Source organism: Lacerta agilis, chromosome 17, assembly GCF_009819535.1.
Source record: "Lacerta agilis isolate rLacAgi1 chromosome 17, rLacAgi1.pri, whole genome shotgun sequence".
Lineage (NCBI taxonomy): Eukaryota > Metazoa > Chordata > Lepidosauria > Squamata > Lacertidae > Lacerta > Lacerta agilis.
The window spans coordinates 26,754,886-26,775,946 of NC_046328.1; the positions used below are offsets into that span (position 1 = coordinate 26,754,886).

A 21,061-nucleotide genomic window follows, 5' to 3' on the forward strand; every position below is an offset into this window, starting at 1 on the left:
CCCTTTAGGAACCATCGGTTTAGACCTTTCTCCTCTTCTAACTCTTCTCCATCCAAGCTTTGCACTGCCTCTTTTGTGGTTCTCTCTGCACTATTTCGAAGGGCTCAGCTTTCCATCCCGTCTGCTGGGGGGGAAGCAGGCGGTCAGCTCCTTGAGCCGCAAGGACAGCCTGCCTCTGTTGCTTTGAGTCTATTTCTCCATCTGTGCGGTTTTTCTTTTACAGGTATTTGCACCTTTCGAACACAGAGGTGTGAAGAAGCAAGTTCCATACCTAACCACACTCTCCACCAGCCACCCTCTTTATGAGAAGGTGCTAAGTTTCTCAGGAAGAGGCACCTGTTTTCTAAACTTCCCTGACCGTTTTAACATGAACACCTGCTTTTATTTTCTCATCTGACTGCAGTTGCCTTCAGGGCCAGGTCCTGAGGCTGGCAAGGCTGGGCATTCACCTTAACACTACAGGCAACTCCCCATTTACATGTGTTCAAGGCACACGTGGTCCGCTGCAAACCCAGTAATGGCATGAAAAGGGGCAAAAAAGAGTGCAAAAACAGCACCTAGCAATCCCACAAGCCTTTGCGAGTGCAATCCCAGGAGTCTTTGCATCGACCTTTGAGGACTGTGGAGAGTTGGAGCAAGGAGGTTTGGAGGGAGTGATTGTGGCCATTGCAGGCTTTTTCAATGCTTCAAATAATAATTTTATTATTTATACCCTGCCTGTCTGACTGGGTTGCCCCAGCCACTCTGGGCAGCTTCCAACACATATAAAAACATAACGTCAAACACATTTGTGTAGTTCTTTACTTCCTTGACATCTGGTGTGAGGGCGTTCCATAGGGAGGGTGCCACTGCCGAGAAGGCCCTCTGCAATTTCACTTAAACGTGCAGTGCCTCCAAACGCCTGTTCCATCATTTCCACTTTGCTCCGAGTGTCCAAGCAGAGTGGGTGCGGTCTCATACAGAGTCAGGGAGCATTTAGCTCTCCAGGTGTAGCTGGACTCTAACTCCCATAAGCCTAGCCCAGGGATGATAGGAGTTGTAGTCCAGCAACAAAGTTTTCCCTTTCCTGCACCTGCCCAATAGGATTCTCAAACTGTGTGGAAGAGAGAGGCGGTTGCATGCACCCCATCAAGCTGCAGTCATTTGAAATGTCTGGCAACATTTCATTGGAAAGTTGTCCAAATGAATGCATAAGCTGCCTGAAAATTCATTTGCACTGTGGACTGGGCAATGAGTTTTTGCTAAAGCAGCTGTTGCATTGGATTCCTCTGCTGCACAATTTTAATATTTGCCTGTCCACTATTGGACACAACATTGGGTAGAGCCCAGGAATCCCAATAAAACAGCCCCCTCTTAAATCTGTAGTGAAAACAGAAGCTCAGAGAGACATTATGTTTCCCCGAGTCTACTGGTTTATTGAGTGAGCATCTGCAGCCTCTTTCATCAGATGCACAAAGAGTGGGATATACATAGATGGAAGACAGGAGGGGGGCCCTGCAAATAGTAGTCTACTCTGCAAAGACCAAATTCACATTGTTTCGGCCACTTTTGCCTCTGGAGTTGCTCACCAGTGGCTCGTGGCCCCCTGATATCTGCAAAGAAGGGAGTGCGGCCCTTGAACTGGGAAAAAAGTTTCCCCACTCTGACGGATGGGGAGAAATTGCATTCCATCCACATCTAAAGATGAAACTCTCTTAATCTGCACTTTCTGAAACGTTACATGAATCAAAACACAGCCACCCTTCAAAATTCACACATCTCCAAAGCCACAGTGCAGTTCTTTGGCCAAGTAACGTTTACAGAAATGCACATGCTAATTTTAGGTGAACAATCAACATATTAACACACCCCCACACACCCCGGAATGAATGATATTTTAAGGAAATGCTTTGCGAAAATGTGCCGTATTAGGCAAAATCTCATAGACATATATGTATTTTTGGGAATGCACTAAGATGTTGATGGATTTTCATGCAGCCTTTTAAAAGAAAAAAACCAAACTAAAGCAAAGGTTGTGGAAAGATGAGAAAATGAAATTGACAAGCTGTCCCATTCCTGGTAATACACACTGGGGTTCTCAGCTCACTCTCCAGCAGGGCATCTGTGTTTTCAAGAGCAGCGGGGGGGGGGGGGGAGGATTTGGGGGAAAGGGTCTTATTTTATGGTATGACCTTTGCAACTGCTAAAGGCATGGCAGGTGTTGAGGGCAGGGAGTGGCAACCCCAAGTGACGTGAGACGGCAGAAGAGAAACCAACTTCATGCACAGAGAGAGCGAAAGGTAACATAAAATACCAGAAACAGCTTGTGACATTTGCATGTGAAATATGAATGCAAGGGATAATCAAAACAGAAACTGCATTTGCTGGAAACTCTTAGTGCAGGCCCGTTTCTGTAATGCCCAATAAAGAAAGGAGAGTGAAACACACACACACACACACAAACACAGAGAGAGAGAGAGAGAGAGAGAGAGAGAGAGAGAGAGAGAGAGCCCACTATTTTCTGAATCACTACCTTAAAACTTGTCAACATGGGGAAATTTAGTGCATTTCAGGCCCCATCTGCAATATGCAATTAAAGCAGTATTGTACCACTTTAAATAGTCATGGCTTCCCCCCAAGAATTCTGGGAGCTGTAGTTTGTTAAGGGTATTCAGGTCCCTACCCCCCCCCCACAGAGCTACAGTTCCCAGAGATCCATGGGAAGAGGGTCTGATTGTTAACCTACTCTGAGAATTGTAGCTCCATGAGTGGAATAGAGGGGTCTTCCTAACAACTCTCAGCACCCTTAACCAACTACAACTCCCATAATTCTTTGGGGGATACCGTGATGGTTTAAAGTGGTATAATACTGCTTTAAAAGTATAGTGCAGATGGGGCCACAGTCTTCTTTTTAAAAAAAATTAAATTAAATTAAATTAAATTATATCCCATAATTGTAAGAATAGACTGTAAAAACATGTGGGTGATATAAGATTGCAAGCAAATTCTACAAATTAGATTAAGGGCAGAAAAATTGAATTGTCTGGGGGAAATGCAATTACTTCCTGCCTCCCTCTGCATGTGTTTGTTTTAAATTACTCTTCTATTTCTCCCTTCTTGTCCACATGCAAGAAGGAGACAAACATGGTTCTCTACCCTTCCCTTTTATCTTTACAACATGTCTCTGCGGGGTAGTTTAGGCTGAGAGTGTGCCACTGGCCCATGGTCACTCTAAGCTTCATGGCAATTTGAACATAGCTCCCCCACCCTAGGAATGCAGGAGAAATTCAGCTCTGTTTGCATTTGAAGGAGAAAACAACCTGATTTTCACCTTCAAAACATCATGCCAAAGGGAATCCTTCAGCAGTCAAGAGTTCTCTGAAATTTCAACCGATGTACACCAAATTGCTTATAACAGAGGAAAGTAAGAACACATCCGGTGGGGGAAAGAACATAAAGCAAGGCATTATAGAGGACAATTGCTTGCAAAGGTGGAAATCTATTGGGACGAATTCGGACTAATTTAACAAGTTCTTTTTTATGCCAAATCATTGCAGAAATGTGGAGAGCTAAATTAAGTTTGAAAAAATCAGAAACTGAGAAACCCAAAATAGACAGATACATCCCTCCCCAGTCCCAACATTTCAGCCACCCCACTGGGTCTTGGTCCCCAGTTCTTCAGTATACATTTGTCCTCTTAGGGTAAATTAGCCTCATTTCAAATGCCATCTGCAAGCAATCTGTTCAGAGACCTACCGGTATGTGAAGATCAGCGTGTTCTCCCCCCACTAGGGGTCAGCAAGAGAGAGAAGCAGTTTGGTCCTGTCCCATTTTGGCTCTCACCCAGGTCACAACTCTCACAAAGACTATGAGGCAATAGATGTACCTTTCCCTGTTTATCTGTTTGTTTTGCAACACACACAAAAACCCCTTTAATAAACACGAACAGTATGAAACTAATGAAGCTTAAGTTTCGGGGCCCCTAATCCCAGAGAGGCCCAAGAAGCGACTTTTGTTCACATTGCTTTAAACAATTGCTTTAAGAAGTGCATTCTGTATGCATATAACATTTTCCTAATTTCCCCCTATTTCCATCCTTGCAATAACTCGAAAACTATAAGGCATAGGAATTTTTTTATTCATACCAGTGATTTTGAAAGGTGAGATAATCCAGTACAATAATTTTAATCAAAACCTGAGATGTAGTAGCTAATTTTTTTATATAAAAAAATGTGCTGATCTGTCATTAAACAACCCCATTGAAGAAGGTAATAGCAAAGATGCTTCTTGCCCAGAGATGGAAAGAAGAAGAAGTACCAACCAGAGAAGAGTGGCAGACCAAGCTGATGGAATATGCAGAAATGGCAAGAATGATGGGAAAGGTCAGAAATCAGGAAGACCAGGTATTTTTAAAAGACTGCTGGAATAACTTTCTAACATATTTGAGAGATCACTGTAAACAGCTGAAATCATTGGCAGGAATACAAGGACACTTGTAAAGTAACATGGATTTTGGATACTAAGATTATAAAACAGATTACAGTAAAAGATGCAGGAATAAAATTGGAACACATGGGGGGAAGAAGGAGGTCTCAAGGTTCAAAAGAAGCCCCCCTTTTTAATGTGTGAAAGTGTTATGTTTGTGGTGTATAACTTTTATGTAAAACGAAGAAGAAGAAGAAGAAGAAGAAGAAGAAGAAGAAGAAGAAGAAGAAGAAGAAGATGATGATACCTAGACTTTGTTGATGGTTGCGAAGCCCCCCACCCCCCTGCCCAGAAATATAGGTCCACCACTGCTGGCTTCAACCCTGCCCCATTGCTGGCATGCAGTCCACAACAACAAAATTGGGAGTCTGCACTGTTCGTTGACATAATGCTTTAGAAAAATATGTCTGGGGTATGACAGCTTGTGGCATTAGAAGCTGTGCAAGGGGAGAAACAACGGTGGCAGGCCTGATTCGAGCCACAAAGAAGTGATGCACTGTAGGAGTCAGCCCATGCGGTCGCTTCCAGATGATGCTGGACTCCAGCTCCCATCAGCTGCAGCCATCATGGCTCATGGTTGTCAGAGGCGATGGGAATTGGAGTTTAGCACCCCACGGTCTCCCCCTGCCGTAGAGCTTCCTCTTTCACATGAACGCAGTTGCGCCGTCAAGGACGGCAAACCACAGGCTTCTTTCCCCCGGAATCCCGGACAATCGCCGTTGCCGCGAACATGCCAATGCCGCAAGTGTTGGTGCCACGGTGCAGCCGGAAGTAGCCCTAGGTAGGAAGAGAATGGGGTCAAAAGTGTCACGGCTCTCGCTGAGCTCCAGGCCAAAGCCCGGCACCTGGCGGGCGTGTCAGTCTAAGCATGCCAGCTGGAGAGTCGCAGGGATCTAGCCCAATATTGTCTCCTCCAGAGGTCAGCAAAATGATGCTCGATGGAGCTCTTCCTGCTCAGTTCCTCTTCTCAATGGCTCAACCTCTCCTACTTTTAACACACACCCTTCAAACAAGCCCACATTTCATTTGTTGCCAGAGGCAGACACCTTCCCTCCCGTTCTGAACAGAGGAAGGATGCAAAGAGCTTCTCTCTGCGAGCAAATGTAGCCGTGGCTGATGTAGGTGGTTTCTCCCCCCCCCCCCCCGATGCCCACACAATTTTGTGGTCTTGTCACTTTTCCTGCTATTTTGGAAGCAATAGTCATTTTCTATTATGACCCACGTGCCACAGTGGCCATTTGGTGTTATGCCAAACCCCCACCCTCCACGGCAGCCATTTTGTGTTATACTCCACACCCCACATTGGCCATTTTGCAATCAACGCCCAGAGCACTTAATCAAAAATTCCCCATACACCCACCCAAAGTTTTGTGGGAACCCCCCCCCCCGGTCTACCCTGGTTGGCTTGCTGGAGAAGTTGTCTTTCCAATGATCTGTTCTCTGACCTCCTTGTTTTTAACTAGAGATGCCAGGAATTGAAGCTGAGACCTTTTGCACACCAAGTGTGTGCTCAACTTCTCCCCTGAAAAATGAGTTTGGGAGGGGCGCCAGCTCCATGGTAGAACACCTGCTTCCAAGCAGAAGGTCCCAGTTTCTATCTCCACTTCAGAGGATCAGGAAGCAGGAGATGAGAGGTCCTGTTATCCATCAGATTAGATAATCATGAGCTAGATAGACAACTAGCCTGAGCTGCTATAAGGCAACTGTGTACCTGGGAGAGACTGTGTGTCATGGACTGGTTGGATGCAGAGGAATGGTGGCAGGAATCAGCTGGGGAACCCCCAAGGGAAGATAGCAATAAGTGGTCAGAGGGAGAAGACGGGGAGGAGGATTGCTTGGGAGCTGGAGGCAACAGGGGTTAGTGAGCAGGGAGAGTCTGTGGCAGAGAGAAGACTAGAATCAGAGGCAGAAGCTGAAGCAGGAAGGAGTGAAGCCAAAAGGCAGAAGAGTCAGCCAGGATGTCTCTCCCTCCTGCTGCAACAAGCTCCGCTACCCCCATCTCCCAGAACCAGAAGAGGCATGAAAAGGGGGGAGGGGAGGTTGGCTGCAGGCACAGTCTCTGATTGCTTGGGGAAAGCCCTGGTAAGGAGGCTTTCAGTCTTGGCAACTGATTTTCATGGAAGAGATTCACCAGGAATGAGCTGCTCTGCTCCTTAGGCCTGACACTCAACCAAATCTGTGGAGGTCGTGCTTTTGCTAATAAAGAGTTAACTCCGCCTTTGAACTGTGTGATTACTGACCAGCACTCTCCTGTGATGAAGCACAGGGACATCCCAAGTTCATTCCCCGACACCTCCACTTAAAAGGTGATATGAAAGACCCCACTCTGCCTGAGATCCTGAGAGAGGCACTGCCATTCAAATACTAGGCTAGGCAGCTCCCTAAAGCCCACTCTCATCCACTGCCCCCAGCCCCAGTCCCAGTCCCAAGCAATATAGCCAGTTCTGGTCCATTAGTAGTCAAAAGACAATTCTTGTAAGTCCTGAGAAGGAAGCAACACCCCTCAGCTTAAAAAGGATGTTGATGTCTGATTCTCTCAAGCCAGGCACACAGCAGCCCTGCCCAGTTCCTGTGCTTCCTGCAACACTCCACCCAGACTCCCCAATTGCCAAAGAAGTGGAGATCAGCCCACCTTTTCTCCCCAGTGCTCTCCCCACGAATTCTGGATGATCCAATATGGTCCGGTCCAGGATCCACGTCGAGATTTGACTGCACAGAAGGGGAGAATGGAAGCTAAGTATTGCTTGATACTTCTGGCGGAGGAACATGGTGGACTGAGCGTCTTCTGTCGGCATCTTGCCAATGGAGATAATTATGTGGTGACTGATGATAGCCAAGACATAAATCTTGGCTACTGGATTCACTCTGGAGATAACAGTGAGCAGGTGATCAACCTCTGATGCTCTGAAAAAGTCAGTGACTACGCCGTGAGATTGAGAAGCTGTCAGCTCCTGGGATGCAGAGTCCTCAATGTATCATAAGAGTCTGTTCCACTGTCGAACAGCTCTTACCACCAGAAAGTTCTTCATGGTGTTAAGTCATAGAATCATAGAAGGAATAGCCTTTCTTGTACAGTGGTGCCCTGCTAGACGAAAATAATTCGTCCTGCGAAAATTTTCGTCTAGCGGGTTTTTCGTCTAGCGAAGCGGCAATGCAAGCCGCGTTTTCGCTAAACAGAAAAAAAAGACGAAAATTTTTCGTCTTGCGAGGCAGCCCCTTCGTCTAGCGAGTTTTTCGTCTAGCGAGGAATTCGTCTAGCGGGGCACCACTGTAACTTGAATCATACTCTCCAGAGCAGGAGAAAACAAGCTTGCTCCATTTCCCATGTGACAATCCTTAAGATATTTGATGGTGGCTATCATATCTCCTCTCAAACTCTTATTTTCCAAGCTAAATATACCCAACTCCCTCAGCCTTTCCTCATGAGGCTTGGTTTCCAGACCATTGATCAATTTGGTCACCCACCCGATTTCTAAGTTTAACTTTTCATACGGTTTTCACTGTATGGTTTTATGTACCGTTGTTTGTAGACAGCTCTGATTTTATATATGAATATGAATAGCAATAAATAAACAAATGTCAGGATTATAAACAATACAATGCACCTGAAGCATTCCAAATCCCCCAAAGTGCCATATCAGTATTGATAGTCTATGAGGGGGTGGTTTAGAAATACTTCCTTAAAATAAAATAAAAACCCAATTATTTTCATAGTATTACAGGAGGGGGAGAAAAAAAATCCACTCTGGACTTCTTATCATTAAGGCAGCCAAATTGCACCCTGATTTCCCCCCCCCTCCAGCTGCAGATGAAGACAGCTATAATGCAGTGCTCTTCCTCTTCTACAGTATCTAGTACACTACATTACAGTTCCTGCAACAGGCAGAAAAAAAATCACAAAATGGTCTACCACAGGCACCCCCAACCTTTAGCCCTCCAGATGTTTTGGACTACAATTCCCATCATCCCTGACCACTGGTCCTGTTAGCTAGGGATCATGGGAGTTGTAGGCCAAAACATCTGGAGGGCCGCAGTTTGGGGATGCCTGGTCTACCAAGACCACCAGCCATTTTAAAGAGGTCTGTGACAAAGTCTGGGAACAGCTGTCCTATTCAATCCATCTAGCAGTAAAAACAGCAGCAGTTACCCAGCCAAAAGATTTCAAAACTGGAAATAATTGACACATTTCCTGAAGGACAGGGAGGAGTTGGCCAGATAGGCTTTTGGTCAGTATCGTCTCGCGTAGGCAGACTCAACACAAGAGCTCCATGCTGGAGCAAGCTTCTTTTTCCTCCGGCTCTGGAGGGTAGGACATGAACCAATGGTTCAAGTTACAAAAAAAGAAGATTCCAGCTACACATCAGGAAGAACTTTCTGACGGTAAGCGCTGTTTGACAGCAGGAGGGACTCCCTCGGGAGGTGGTGGACTCTCTTTCCTTGGAGGTTTTTAAGCAGAGGTTGGGCGGCCATGGATGATCTAGTTGAGATTCCTGCATTGCAGGGAGCTGGGCTAGATGACCCTCGGGGTCCCTTCCAACTCTAGGATCCTCCATGGAGTCTAATAATCGCCCTGCACAGGCAAGAGAGTGAAGCCCTTTGCTCACCTTCATCATAGCCCACAATGAGCACAGCATGATCCAGTTCCTTCGGGTTGCAGGACTGGGAAGATGATTGGATGATGCCCTTCTGGTAATGCTAGCAGAGAGGGAGAAAGGGGGAAAGAGCAGGTTAAATCAGCAGAAAGCAAGGCGGCCATTCGTGTGAATGCGGTGCTGTTCCATCAACCTCAGTTTGCCCACAGCCTGCCTCCAACCCAGAGGTGTTTTTAGGGTAGTGCGACTGGTTCGGCCGCACAGGGCGCCGCCGACATCTGAGAGCCCAAAGCCCGCCACTGCCCCACCCTCCTGCTTTCTTACTTGGAACTAGCCCGTGGGCAGCCCTGCCTGTCCGCTTCCTCTTTAGTCACAGTGTTTCCCCTTGGAAAACTCAGCAGGTGAACCAGAATGAGTTGGCTCTGCCTGTCATGGGCTCTGGCGCCACCTAGTGTTTGCCTCCCTGCCTCCCATCCTACCAGCAGCCTCCCATCCTACCAGCAGCAATCGCCACTGGAGAGGGCATGAGCAAGGAAGTTGGGTAAGTCTGTGGGTGATATGGGAATTCTCTTCCACTCTGTTGGGCACCTACCTGAAGGTGATTCTCGTTAAGAAGGGCAGTTACAGGCCCCTGGGAAGCAACGACTCCAGCGATATCTGAAGAATGCAGCGGGGAGGGGAAGTCAAGAGTTAGCACTGGGGTGAGGAGAAGATAGACGAACCCAGGCCCTTATAGCAACTGGAAAAGTGTTGTTGTTGTTGTTCTTTATTAAATTTGTGTACCACCCTGTGCCCACAGGCTCAGGCCGGTTACAACATAAAATCACAATATAAAAATAATCATAATAAAAATAAAAGCCAAAAGAACCCAATAACCCCTCTCCCCAAATATATATTCTAGTGTCCAAATTCAGTCCTAGAACATGAGGAATTTTGAGGAAAGCCTCTGAGAATCTCCAGAGTGACTTTGCTAATGAGTAGCCCCTGTCCCCCTCCCCCAAAATAACCTCCATTGGCTTAGGGCCTTGTCAGAGGTTAGGTGAATTGATGCAGCCTGACTAATGTTCAAACTGCTTTTGAGTGACACAACATTTTTCAGGTCTACCCATTCTAGAGCAAAACCAGGGAGGAGGGAATGAGAAGATATATCACCTGCCCAGTTAGCATTGACCCAATAAAACTTTCCACTCTGTTGTTTTGAGAACTGACGGTTTTACTGGGTCAGTAAACCTGGAGCTATAGCTTCATCCCTCGATCGATCGGATTGTGATTTTTTTGGCCCGCCTTACAAAGTTTTCTGCGCTGCTCAGAAACTTGCTCCTGGAACGCAGAACGCTATTTGGCTCCTCAGTGTGGCAACTAAAGACAAAGCCTCTGGCCAAAGAGCAGCCAATGTCCAGACAAAGTGAGCCCAAATCTCTGAAAAGAAAAGAGATTCAACCTCTTCCATATGATCCTCTTGCTCTCTGAATCTCCCTTCTGGAAATCACTTCCTCTAGTCTTCTGCATCATGTGTGAGAGATATGCAGTTTTGCCCATTTTTGCCCCTGGTACTGTCCACCACCAGCATGTGGCCCTCAACAGATTCCTCCTGAGGGAATGTGGCCCTCAGTGGAAAAACCTTTGCCCCTGCTTTAACCTAAATGATGCTTCTTCCTTGTCCCAGAACACAACCCTTTCTTCCTGCTACATGTTCATTCATTACACTGAGTCAAGATCCTAAGAGCCTAGGCCCAGTTATGAATAATACCAGCAGAGGAGAGCACCTCTAAACATGTGTAGAGTGCATTCCCCTTCCCTTACTGCGTATTTGCTAGAGGCAAATTTCCCGTACCTCTAGAATCGGAAAGGATCAGTTCTAACACCTCCATTAACAAATTATGCCTTCTTATCCTTTTCTCACTGCCCAGTGCTGCAAAGTTGCAGTTCACACCCACTTCCCCCACAGACCTCCTACTCTGCCGTACGCTAGTAAATACTTACAATTCTCATCCCTGGGGAGTAATTCATAGCCGTCGATCTGGGTAACCATTCGTTTCCGGTGCTTTTGGCATGTCTGATTTCTGCCGGTGTAGGGGTACAGAAGGCTGTTTGACAGTCCGCCTGGGAAGGAAGGAAGACACAGCAGGTGAATGGCATGCAAGATGGGGGAAGGCAGCTCATGCCCCCTTCTCCCCTTCCCCACTTAAGCGGGAAAACACACACACACACACACACACACACACACACAGGTCCCAACCAGCCTCTCCAGTTTATACAATGCCAGGCCGATTAGCTTCCCGAATTTTAGTTTGCCTATTCTCTTGGGGCAGGAGGGAATAAAGACAAGATCCAAGGAGTGGAGTGAAATATGCAAAAGTGCCAGCAGTGCAGACATAGGGAAGGGCAGTAGCTCAGTAGCAGAGCACCCACTCGCAGAAGGTCCCAGGTTCAGCTCCCAGCATCTCCATGTAGGTGGGGCAGATCTGAAACCCTGGAGAGCCTCTGCTGATCAGCAGAGACAATCCTGAGCTACGTGGACCCCATGTCTGACTCAGTGAAAGGCAGCTTCCTACATTCCTAGAATCAAAGAGTCATAGAGTGGGAAGGGAACCTGAGGGTCATTTAGTCCAACCCCCTGCAATGCAGGAATCTCAACTAAAGCATCCGTGAGAGATGACCATCCAACCTTTGCTTGAAGACCTCCAAGGAAGGACAGTCCACCACCTTCCAAGGTAGTCTGTTCCGCTGTCAAACAGTTCTTCCTAATGTTTAGTCAGAATCTCTTTTCTTGTGTTTTGAATCAATCGGTTGGGATTCAACCCTCTGGAGCAGCAGAAAGTAAGTTCACTCCATCTTCCATGTGACAGCCCTTTAGATATTTGATCCTATCTCCTCTCAGTCTCTTTTCCAGGCTAAACATACCCAGCTCCTTCAACCGTTCCTCATAAGGCTTGCTTTCGAGACCCCTGATCATCTTGGTTGCCTTCCTCTGCACACGTTCCAGCTTGTCAACATCCTTCTTAAATTGTGGTGCCCAGAACTGGACACGGTATTCCAGGTGTGGTCTGACCAAAGCAGAATAGAGTGGGACTATGACTTCCCTTGATCGGGACACTATACTTCTGTTGATGCAGCCTAGGATAGCATTAGCTTTTTTTTTACTGCTGCATCACACTGTTGACTCATGCTTAAAGGCCCTGTAATAATTCTGAATTAAACTGGGACTGTATCCACCTGGCTAATAGCATTGCAGGGTTTGTTGTGAGGGTAAAATATGTTGGCAGGGAACATAATGGCCCAGATCCATGGAGGAAAGGCAGGCTATAAGGGTTGTTTGTACAGGTACAGAAAATAAATAAGAAGAGCTGGAATTCAAAAGGTTTGCATACTGCTGTTGAAGACAGTCTGGAGTCCATCCCACACAAATCCTCCCAGGCAACCGATCTTGTATGTGCAATCTACTACCTCTGAAATGGAAGAACAAAGAGTCAACCCACCCTAAGGAGAATCCCAAACTGGACTGGTGGTTTGGGTTCAACATACACACAACCGTCCCTTTGATGGTCCCTGCCAGAGCTTAGACTTAAAGCTTGCTTTGTAAAATTTCCTGGATGGCTGAACAGTAAATGGACCCTACATGGAAATGGTTCAGTGGAAGGACAAAAGGAGAACAGTAATGTTTGCACTCTTCTCACCCCCTTCTTTATTTTTCAACCACAAATTACAGCATAAGTGCTATTTGCTAGGCTGATGGCTGGGTTCAGGATGGGTAGCTCCCATTAACTCATGTAAGAAAGACAACAGTCAATGAATGACAAGAGAGGGTCTCCTGATAGCTAGGAATCTGTCTCCAGACTTTGGAATGTAATCTCCATGCCTTGGCGAAAAGCAGAACCTTCCAGCTAGCAAGGATGGGGCAGACTACACAGCTCGGAGCCAGTTTGGCAGATTCAACTGAAGAGATTCCCACTTGGATTGGCTGGGACCTTCCTTTGCCGCGTAACTTGAACTCAAATCAAGATACCTGTGGGGTTTTTTTAGACACCCAGTGATTAGGGATGGGTGAGACTTTTGATTCAATTCACATTTAAAGGTGAATCTAACTAATCTCCGCTTTTCCAAAACAAAAAACAAACCGGAAAAACAGCCTTCCTTTGAAACTCACACTTTGCGAATTTTGCAATGTAGTTCTCTGGCCAAGTGTACAAAACTGCATAAACTGAGTGGGGTAAGCTGTGCATGGAAGCGCATATGTTAGTGGAAATAAAGTGCATTCTGTTAGGGGAAGCTGTTTTGCAAAAAATGTGCCTATTAGGTGAAATGGCTTTCGTTAGGGGAAATCAATACTAGAATGCTTGTGATTTAAAAAACAAACAAACTTCAAACTGATGTGGAAATGTGGAGCACCGAACATGAGAGTGGAAAAATGAGAAACCGAGAGAAACTGAAATCGCGTCACATTTGCCCATCCCTACCAGTGACTGACAGATTGGTGGCCCTGCCTACCTGTCATAGTGCCCTGCTTGGAGTGGGGATGCACAAGAGCCAGCCCCACTGAGATATTTGGGGTGTGTGGCTATGGGAAGGAGACTACCATGATGAGCTCCTGTGCCTCAGAATTTACTCCCATGCCCTGCCTGTCTCCAGCCACCCACCCACCCCTCGCCCTGCCCTCCCGATGCCCGACATACCCTGGACTGAAAGGTTCCTTGGCAAATGTCTGTGGATGTTCCATAAGGCCTCAATGTTGGACACAGCAGCGAAAGCCCAGCAAGACCTGCACTCTTCGCCCTGGGAGGGGAATAGAAGAGAGATTGTAGGGACCAAGAATTGTTAACCTGGGACATATCTCATTCTCTTCTCCCCCCCCCACCCCACTTACTTGGTATTTTACGGCTGGGATGACGCCAGTTTTTCTCCAGTCGCAGGATTTGCTTGTTTTCCCCGGGCGGGAGTTACCTGATTCCCTCAAGGTGGGGGGCAGGCCGAGCTGGGAGGGTTGGGGGATGGCAAACATCATCGCAAACTCGCTTTCTGTGTGGTGGGAAAAGGAAAAGAAAGGGAGGTGTTGTGCTCCATCAGTCACCTCCACAAGTAGATATGTGCCCGTCTTGTAATGTGTGTGAGGCCAGGACAGGGAACCTCAGGCCTCAGGCCCCTATGTGGCCCCCCAGGCAGTGCTGGATTTATGTATAAGCTAAACAAGCTATAGCTTAGGGCCCTACTCTCTTGGTGGGCCCCCAAAAAATTAAAGGAAAAAGACCACTGGATGTACATTTCCAGAATATAAGATAAAAAACAAATAAATTAAACCTACATACAGCAACAGTGTTTTGTGTTGTGTAGGCTCCTATGATGTAAGTCATGGGTAGGCAAACTAAGGCCCAGGGGCCAGATGCGGCCCAATCGCCTTCTAAATCTGCCCGCGGACGGTCCGGGAATCAGCGTGTTTTTACATAAGTAGAATGTGTCCTTTTATTTAAAATGCATCTCTGGGTTATTTGTGGGGCCTGCCTAATGTTTTTACATGAGTAGAATATGTGCTTTTACAGTGGTACCTCGGGTTAAGAACTTAATTCGTTCTGGAGGTCCGTTCTTAACCTGAAACTGTTCTTAACCTGAGGTACCACTTTAGCTAATGGGGCCTCCCGCTGCCACCGCCGCACAATTTCTGTTCTCATCCTGAAGCAAAGTTCTTAACCCGAGGTACTATTTCTGGGTTAGTGGAGTCTGTAACCTGAAGCGTCTGTAACCTGAAGCATCTGTAACCTGAAGCATCTGTAACCTGAAGCATCTGTAACCCGAGATACCACTGTATTTAAAATGCATCTCTGGGTTATTTGTGGGGCATAGGAATTCATTCATTCCCCCCCCCAAAAAAAAAATATAGTCCTGCCCCCCACAAGGTCTGAGGGACAGTGGACCGTCCCCCTGCTGAAAAAGTTTGCTGACCCCTGAATGGGCCCCACCTGCTAGCCTGCTCCCTAAAATATCACTGGTTTGCTCATTTCTATATATAGGGTGCCTACATTCTGCGTGGACTGGTTGCATGGCAACATGTGCAAATGGCTTTAGATACCTATTAGGTCCATAAATTACCATATAGCATATATTCAGCACACAAAAACAGTGACAAAGGACAGCTGGACATATAAAGTGCCCTATTACCTTCAGTAGCTTAGGGTCTCACCAAACCTAAATCTGGCCCTGCCTCCAGGCTTCTCTATTTGCCCCTTGGGCTGTTCCCCAAACAATACCCCTCACTAGCTCTGCTTCACACCCTCCTAGAGTGCTTTTGACCAGCTGGGATATGTCACTACATCTTGTGGGAGTGAGTTCCAAAGTTTTAACTAGGCTCTGTGTGAGGTAGGACTTCCTTTTGTCTGTTATGATGATGATGATGATAATAATAATAATAATAATAATAATAATAATAATAATAATAATAATAATATATTTATACCCCGCCCACTCTGGGTGGCTTCCAACAGAATGTTAAAATACAATAATCTATTAAACATTAAAAGCTTCCCTAAACAGGGCTGCTTTCAGATGTCTCCTAAAAGTCTGGTAGTTGGTTTCCTCTTTGACATTTGGTGGGAGGGTGTTCCACAGGGCGGGTGCCACTACCAAGAAGGCCCTCTGCCTGGTTCCCTGTAACTTGGCTTCTCGTAGCGAGGGAACCGCCAGAAGGCCCTTGGCACTGGACCTCAGTGTCCGGGCAGAACGGTGGGGGTGGAGATGCTCCTTCAGGTATACTGAATCTTCAGCTTCACTGGGTGGTCTGGACTTCTAGCGTTTTGAATTATTTTGTATGATTTTTCCTGACCTGCTACTGCTTCCTGAGCCCCAATATATATCTTAAGTCCTGCCTGGAAGCCGTCAAGGCCTTGTCGAGTTTGAAAGATTCAGAGGTAAAGCTGCAGTTCCTCTCCCCTTCACCACCCAATGGTTTTGTTTTGTTTCATTTGAAATTACCAATATTAGCTCCTCCACAAACTGAAATCCAACAGGTGCAGCCTTTCTTGGCTACAATTTTCTCCTGTTGAATTCCTGCCTGCCTGAGAATGCCACAAGGCCCTGGCATGATTAAGAAAACATGGCCAATGGGGCAAGCCCAGCCTTGTCTCTGTGATGCCATTTAATAACACCCAACATCCAGCCTCCCATGTATTCTCTCCCCCACAACTCTCTCTCTCTCTCTCTCTCTCTCTCTCTCTCTCTCTCTCTCTCTCTCTCTCACACACACACACACACACACACACACACACACACTTTTACCTGTCAGGTCACTGAAGCGGGTGACTCCATATTGCGCTGTCCCTAACTCCTCAGCCTGCAGCCGCCGGCTGACTTCTAAGTTCTGCACGAAGACCTTGAACCGATATCGCATCTCTGGGGTCAGAAATTAAAGAGGAGACAGTGGAGGAAGGGGGATCAGGGGTGCCCCCCAGAGAAGGAGCTTGGAGCAAAAGCCCCGAGCCCCACTCTGCAGAATAAGGTGCAAGAGGCCCCCAAACACAGCCCAAAGGCTGGCATATTCCGCATTCAAGTCAAGAGATGCAAATTAGAAAGCAGGTTGCAGGGTGACCTGTTAGGCTTTCCAGAATATGTTACTGGACCCCCAACTCCCATCCTCACTGGCCCATTAACTATGCTGCCTGGAGGCTGATGTGAGTCGGAGTCCGGCAAGGTCAAGAGGGCCACAGTTTCCCCATCCTCGATCTGAAGAGACATTCCCTATCATCATCATTTTGTTCCTGTCTCGAACCTTAGCCCAAGAAGCCTACATGTGTGAGGGCTCAGAAAGCACTCTCCCCATGCTCAGAGGCTCCTGCTGGGTTGTCGCGGTGAGCCAAGATTCAAAGCCTTGCAGAAAAGCCAGGATGCAGAGAGGAACCCAGTTCGGCTCAGCCATGAAACTGACTGTGAATTCTATTATCGCTCTCATAGAATTATAGAACTGTCGAGCTGGAAGGGGCATCAGGGGTCATTTAGTCCAACCCCCTGCAATGCAGGAATCTTGTGCTCAACGTGTGAGGTTTGTTCTCTCTGGAGAGGACCCGTCCCCTCCCGCCATCTTCCCTTACCCACACCCTAACCCAATGGGGATCAATGCTGCTTTTACCTTCTTGGCTCACGTAGGTTTTATTGAACTGCCTCATAAAATCCTGGAACATCTGAGTCAGTTGGGACTGAGACAAAAGCAAAAGGCACAGAGAGGGTTAATCGAATCCCTCCAGGGAGTATCACAAATGATCCCCCCTCCATTTTTTCTCCTTTACAATCTTAATTCTATCCATTGCTGGCAACCCCATTTTGGCCCTTGGGCAGCCATCTTTTCTTCTGGCGCCTGTCCTTTTGACTCCCAAAATAAACAAACCGTCCCCGATCCAAAACCCCGGAGAGCTGCTGTTGACACTGAGCTAGATGGACCAACGGCCTGACTCAGTGTAAAGGGCAGCTTCCTGTGTTCCTAAGCCTCACCATTTGAATGTCTGCCTGTAAGGCAGCTATTAAAAGCACAGGATCCCCGTCAGGGAGAATCAGGCAGCCATGGCATGCCAAGCAATAGTACTTGAATAAATCCCTTGCACACCACCCTCCTTAGCCACCTGGGCACCCCCACCCTTCACCCTCACCTCTGCCCTCCCCTTCAGGGGCTCTCACCTTACTCAGGTCTGGGGCCAGAGAGGTGCTAGCAAAGGGGGCAGCTATCCAGAGCCCCCACAGCATTAAGCCAGCAGCAGGGAAGGTTGCCGGCCACATCGCGGCTGCAATCTGCACAGCTGTGTGGTTAGGAGTGAAAGTAGCTTCTGGGGCTCAGAGCTCAGAAGAAGATGCTGAGGTGAGACAGGGTGGGGAGGAACCACAGAGGCAGGAAGACAAGAGGGGTGTTATTTTGGGAGGGCGGGTAGGTGTCGGAAAGACTTCAAGTGCGCACCATGCTCTAGGGCAGGAGTAGGCAACCTAAGGCCCGTGGGCCGGATGTGGCCCAAACGCCTTCTCAATCCGGCCCACAGACGGTCTGGGAATCAGCATGTTTTTACATGAGGAGAATATGTCCTTTTATTTAAAATGCATCTCTGGGTTATTTGTGGGGCCTGCCTGGTGTTTTTACATGAGTAGAATGTGTGCTTTTCTTTAAAATGCATCTCTCAGTTATTTATGGGGCATAGGAATTCGTTCATCCCCCCCCAAAAAAAAATAGTCCGGCCCACCACATGCTCTGAGGGATGGTGGACCGGCCCATGGCTGAAAAAGGTTGCTGACCCTTGCTCTAGGCCCTGTGTGTGGCAAGGGCAGGGCAGCCTTCTGAGCATGTGCAGAGAGAGCCACTCTCACAAACCACCTCCGCTCTGTGTTTGCCTTTCCTGAGGAAGGCTGCCTGCGTTTGCATAGTAAGAAAAAGAAACCGAAATGCCCTGGTGGGTCACACCTGCGGCTTTGAGCGATGGTCATCCCTTTGCTTGCTGGGCCCCACATGTGCTTGCGGCGGGTTTATTATTATTATTATTATTCCACTGCCCTCCAACAAATATACTGTACAAACATAATAAAATGTCAAACATAAAAAACTTCCTGATACAGGGCTGCCTTCAGATGTCTTCTAAAAGTTGTGTAGTTCTTTTGTCTCCTTGACATACAATGGGAAGGTGCCACTGCCAAGAAGGCCCCCTCTGCCCAATTCCCTGTAACTTCACTTCTTGCAGTGAGGACTCAGGAGCAAGCAGGGAAAGGGCAGTTTGACCCCTTACTCCCTTCTTGTGCTCCCAGCAGAGCATGAGACTCTTAATCTCAGGGTTGTGGGTTCAAATCCCACACTCGGCAAAAAATTCCTGCATTGCAGGGGGTTGGACTAGATGACCCTTGTGGTCCTTTCCAACTCTATAATGCTATGATTCTATGAACGGAGTGCAGGGTGGAAATTTTCCCCAATGCAAACACCCGATCCAGCTAATTTATCAAACCAACTGCATACTGAAGGTGTTAAAAACAACAAGATACTTTTAGAGTCAAAAGTGTGGCCCTGGGAGGATGTGGTTTACAAGATTGCCAGCTAATTGCAGAAAAAGATGCAGCCTGGCTCTTCTGCCTCTGGCAGCTGTTTGTTCTGCAAAAATGAGGATGGCCCTTGCAACACAAAGGCATTTTCATTGATTAGGCATGTGGCGTTTAGTCCATGGATATATCCAGCCCCAGGATATCCCTTTTGCCTCCTCCTCACCCTGTGAAATTCACACTTCTCTGTATTTTGCAATGCAGTTCTTCAGCCAAGTCATTTTTTAAAAAAAGTATTAGTGAAAAGAATAAACACAAACTCATATTAGGGGTAGTAGCTTTACAAAAACGTGCATTAAGTAAAATTGACAGCATTAAGAGAAATATGCTCTGAAATGATAGATCATTTTAACAAGGACTCTTTAAATAATCGCAAATTGATGTTGAAATATAGAGAGTTGGTTTTAAGACTGCAAAAACAAGAAACAAAAAACAAACAGATCCACCCATTCTTAGCTGCAGGTTTCCCATCCCAAGTAGGAGAGCTTATTCTCTGCATCTGGATACAAGCGGATTCTCGGTTAGGTGAATCACATGATGAGGACAAGAAGATGCAGAGGAACAGGCTGTGGTTCTGGACTTTTTAGAGGAAAGGACAACTCCACGTGCCCAAACTGCTCACTTACACCTGATGCCCTAGCTGGGGCTTCTCCTGGCCGCAGCTGCCCATGACCTCCCACCTAGAACCTAGACTGCTGCAAGGCACTCTACTTGGGGCTGCCCTTGAAGATGGTGCCAAATGTAGCTGCCACGTTGGCGAGTGGGGCAGCCCAATGACACTGTGGGTCATCGCCAGCCCCAAAGCCGTGTGCCGGCTGCCAGTGAGCTACAGGGTCCAGTTCAAGGTGTTCTAAATAAAAATGTGAGTCTTGATATTTCAGTCGGTAGAGCATGAGACTCTTAATCTCAAGGTTGTGAGTTCGAGCCCCATTTGGGGGGGGGATTCCTGCATTTGGGGGAGGGTTGGACTAGATGACGTCCAGGGCCCCTTCCAACTCTACCATTCCAAATCCTGTCCTGACAGCACCGCTGTTCCCTCTGCTCATCTTTATCGCAATAATTCCTTTTTTATTATTATTTAAAGAAAATAGACTATTCAGAGAGAAGGGCCTGGATTATCTTCAAAAGAGCCAGGCACCCGCAGACTGGTCCCCCATCTTGTCTGCCCCCCCCTCGCCCAGCCATGGCTGCAGCTAATTTAATGCTTCAGTCCATTTAGCAACTCCCCCCCCCCCCTTCCTACCCTCAGCCCTTGATGTGAAGACCTTGGGAGCAGGTGCAGTGAGCTGTGTCTGCGGACGGCTAATCTCCTAGCAGATTCCACTGTTCGGTCATGTTGCTCCCCCCATCCAGCACACTTTTTTTCATGCGCCCCCCTCCCCAAGTCAACCTGGGACGCTATTTATAGGCTAAGGAGACAAGAGTTCCCTGTTAACGCAGGAATGTCTCGCTTTTAGGAGGGGGAGAAAAGGGAAAAGAGAAAAGAGAAGTCGAGGTCTCCTCCTCACGCCCCAACCTGTCAGATGAAAGCGGGCACTGTTTCTTGGGTTTATTTTTAATAAGGAATGAAAGGGAAAACCCCACACACTTAAAAGCAACCTTGGCTAGGAGGACATTCACTACCTCTAGATGCAAAAAAATAAAAATAAAAAATGCTTCTGGGTCATTGAAAGATTCAAGTATTAGATGCAGATTCAAAAATAATAGCTAACTTATTAACGGCTGCAAAAAAAAAATCTGCATAGCTAAAATCTGGAAAATAACATATTTTAGGAGGACTTGGCGACGATCAATGAATTTTGGAGTGAAGGACACGATTGACTGTGCTCTCAAACAACAAATTATAGGACGAGATGCAAACATGTGTCTTTCCGTTATTGTAAATATATTTTTCTTTGTCCTCTTTTATTATTATTATTTTTTTGCAAAGCTTGATCTTTGTATCTACTGTGTAAACATTT

At 47.0% G+C, this 21,061-nt stretch overlaps 1 protein-coding gene across 1 annotated transcript; it reads right to left on the reverse strand.

The window, feature by feature from the left end:
• Window positions 1–4,757: 4,757 nt before the first annotated feature.
• Window positions 4,758–17,924, reverse strand: CTSW (cathepsin W). Its single transcript, XM_033136343.1, has 11 exons — window positions 17,709–17,924; window positions 17,167–17,233; window positions 16,320–16,433; window positions 13,921–14,072; window positions 13,730–13,829; window positions 12,428–12,505; window positions 11,040–11,159; window positions 9,649–9,713; window positions 9,069–9,159; window positions 7,097–7,173; window positions 4,758–5,241 (listed from the first exon to the last, which is right to left on the reverse strand). The coding sequence occupies exons 1-11, from the start codon at window positions 17,805–17,807 to the stop codon at window positions 5,131–5,133; spliced, it is 1,074 nt and encodes a 357-aa protein (XP_032992234.1). The 5' UTR covers window positions 17,808–17,924; the 3' UTR covers window positions 4,758–5,130.
• Window positions 17,925–21,061: the final 3,137 nt, after the last annotated feature.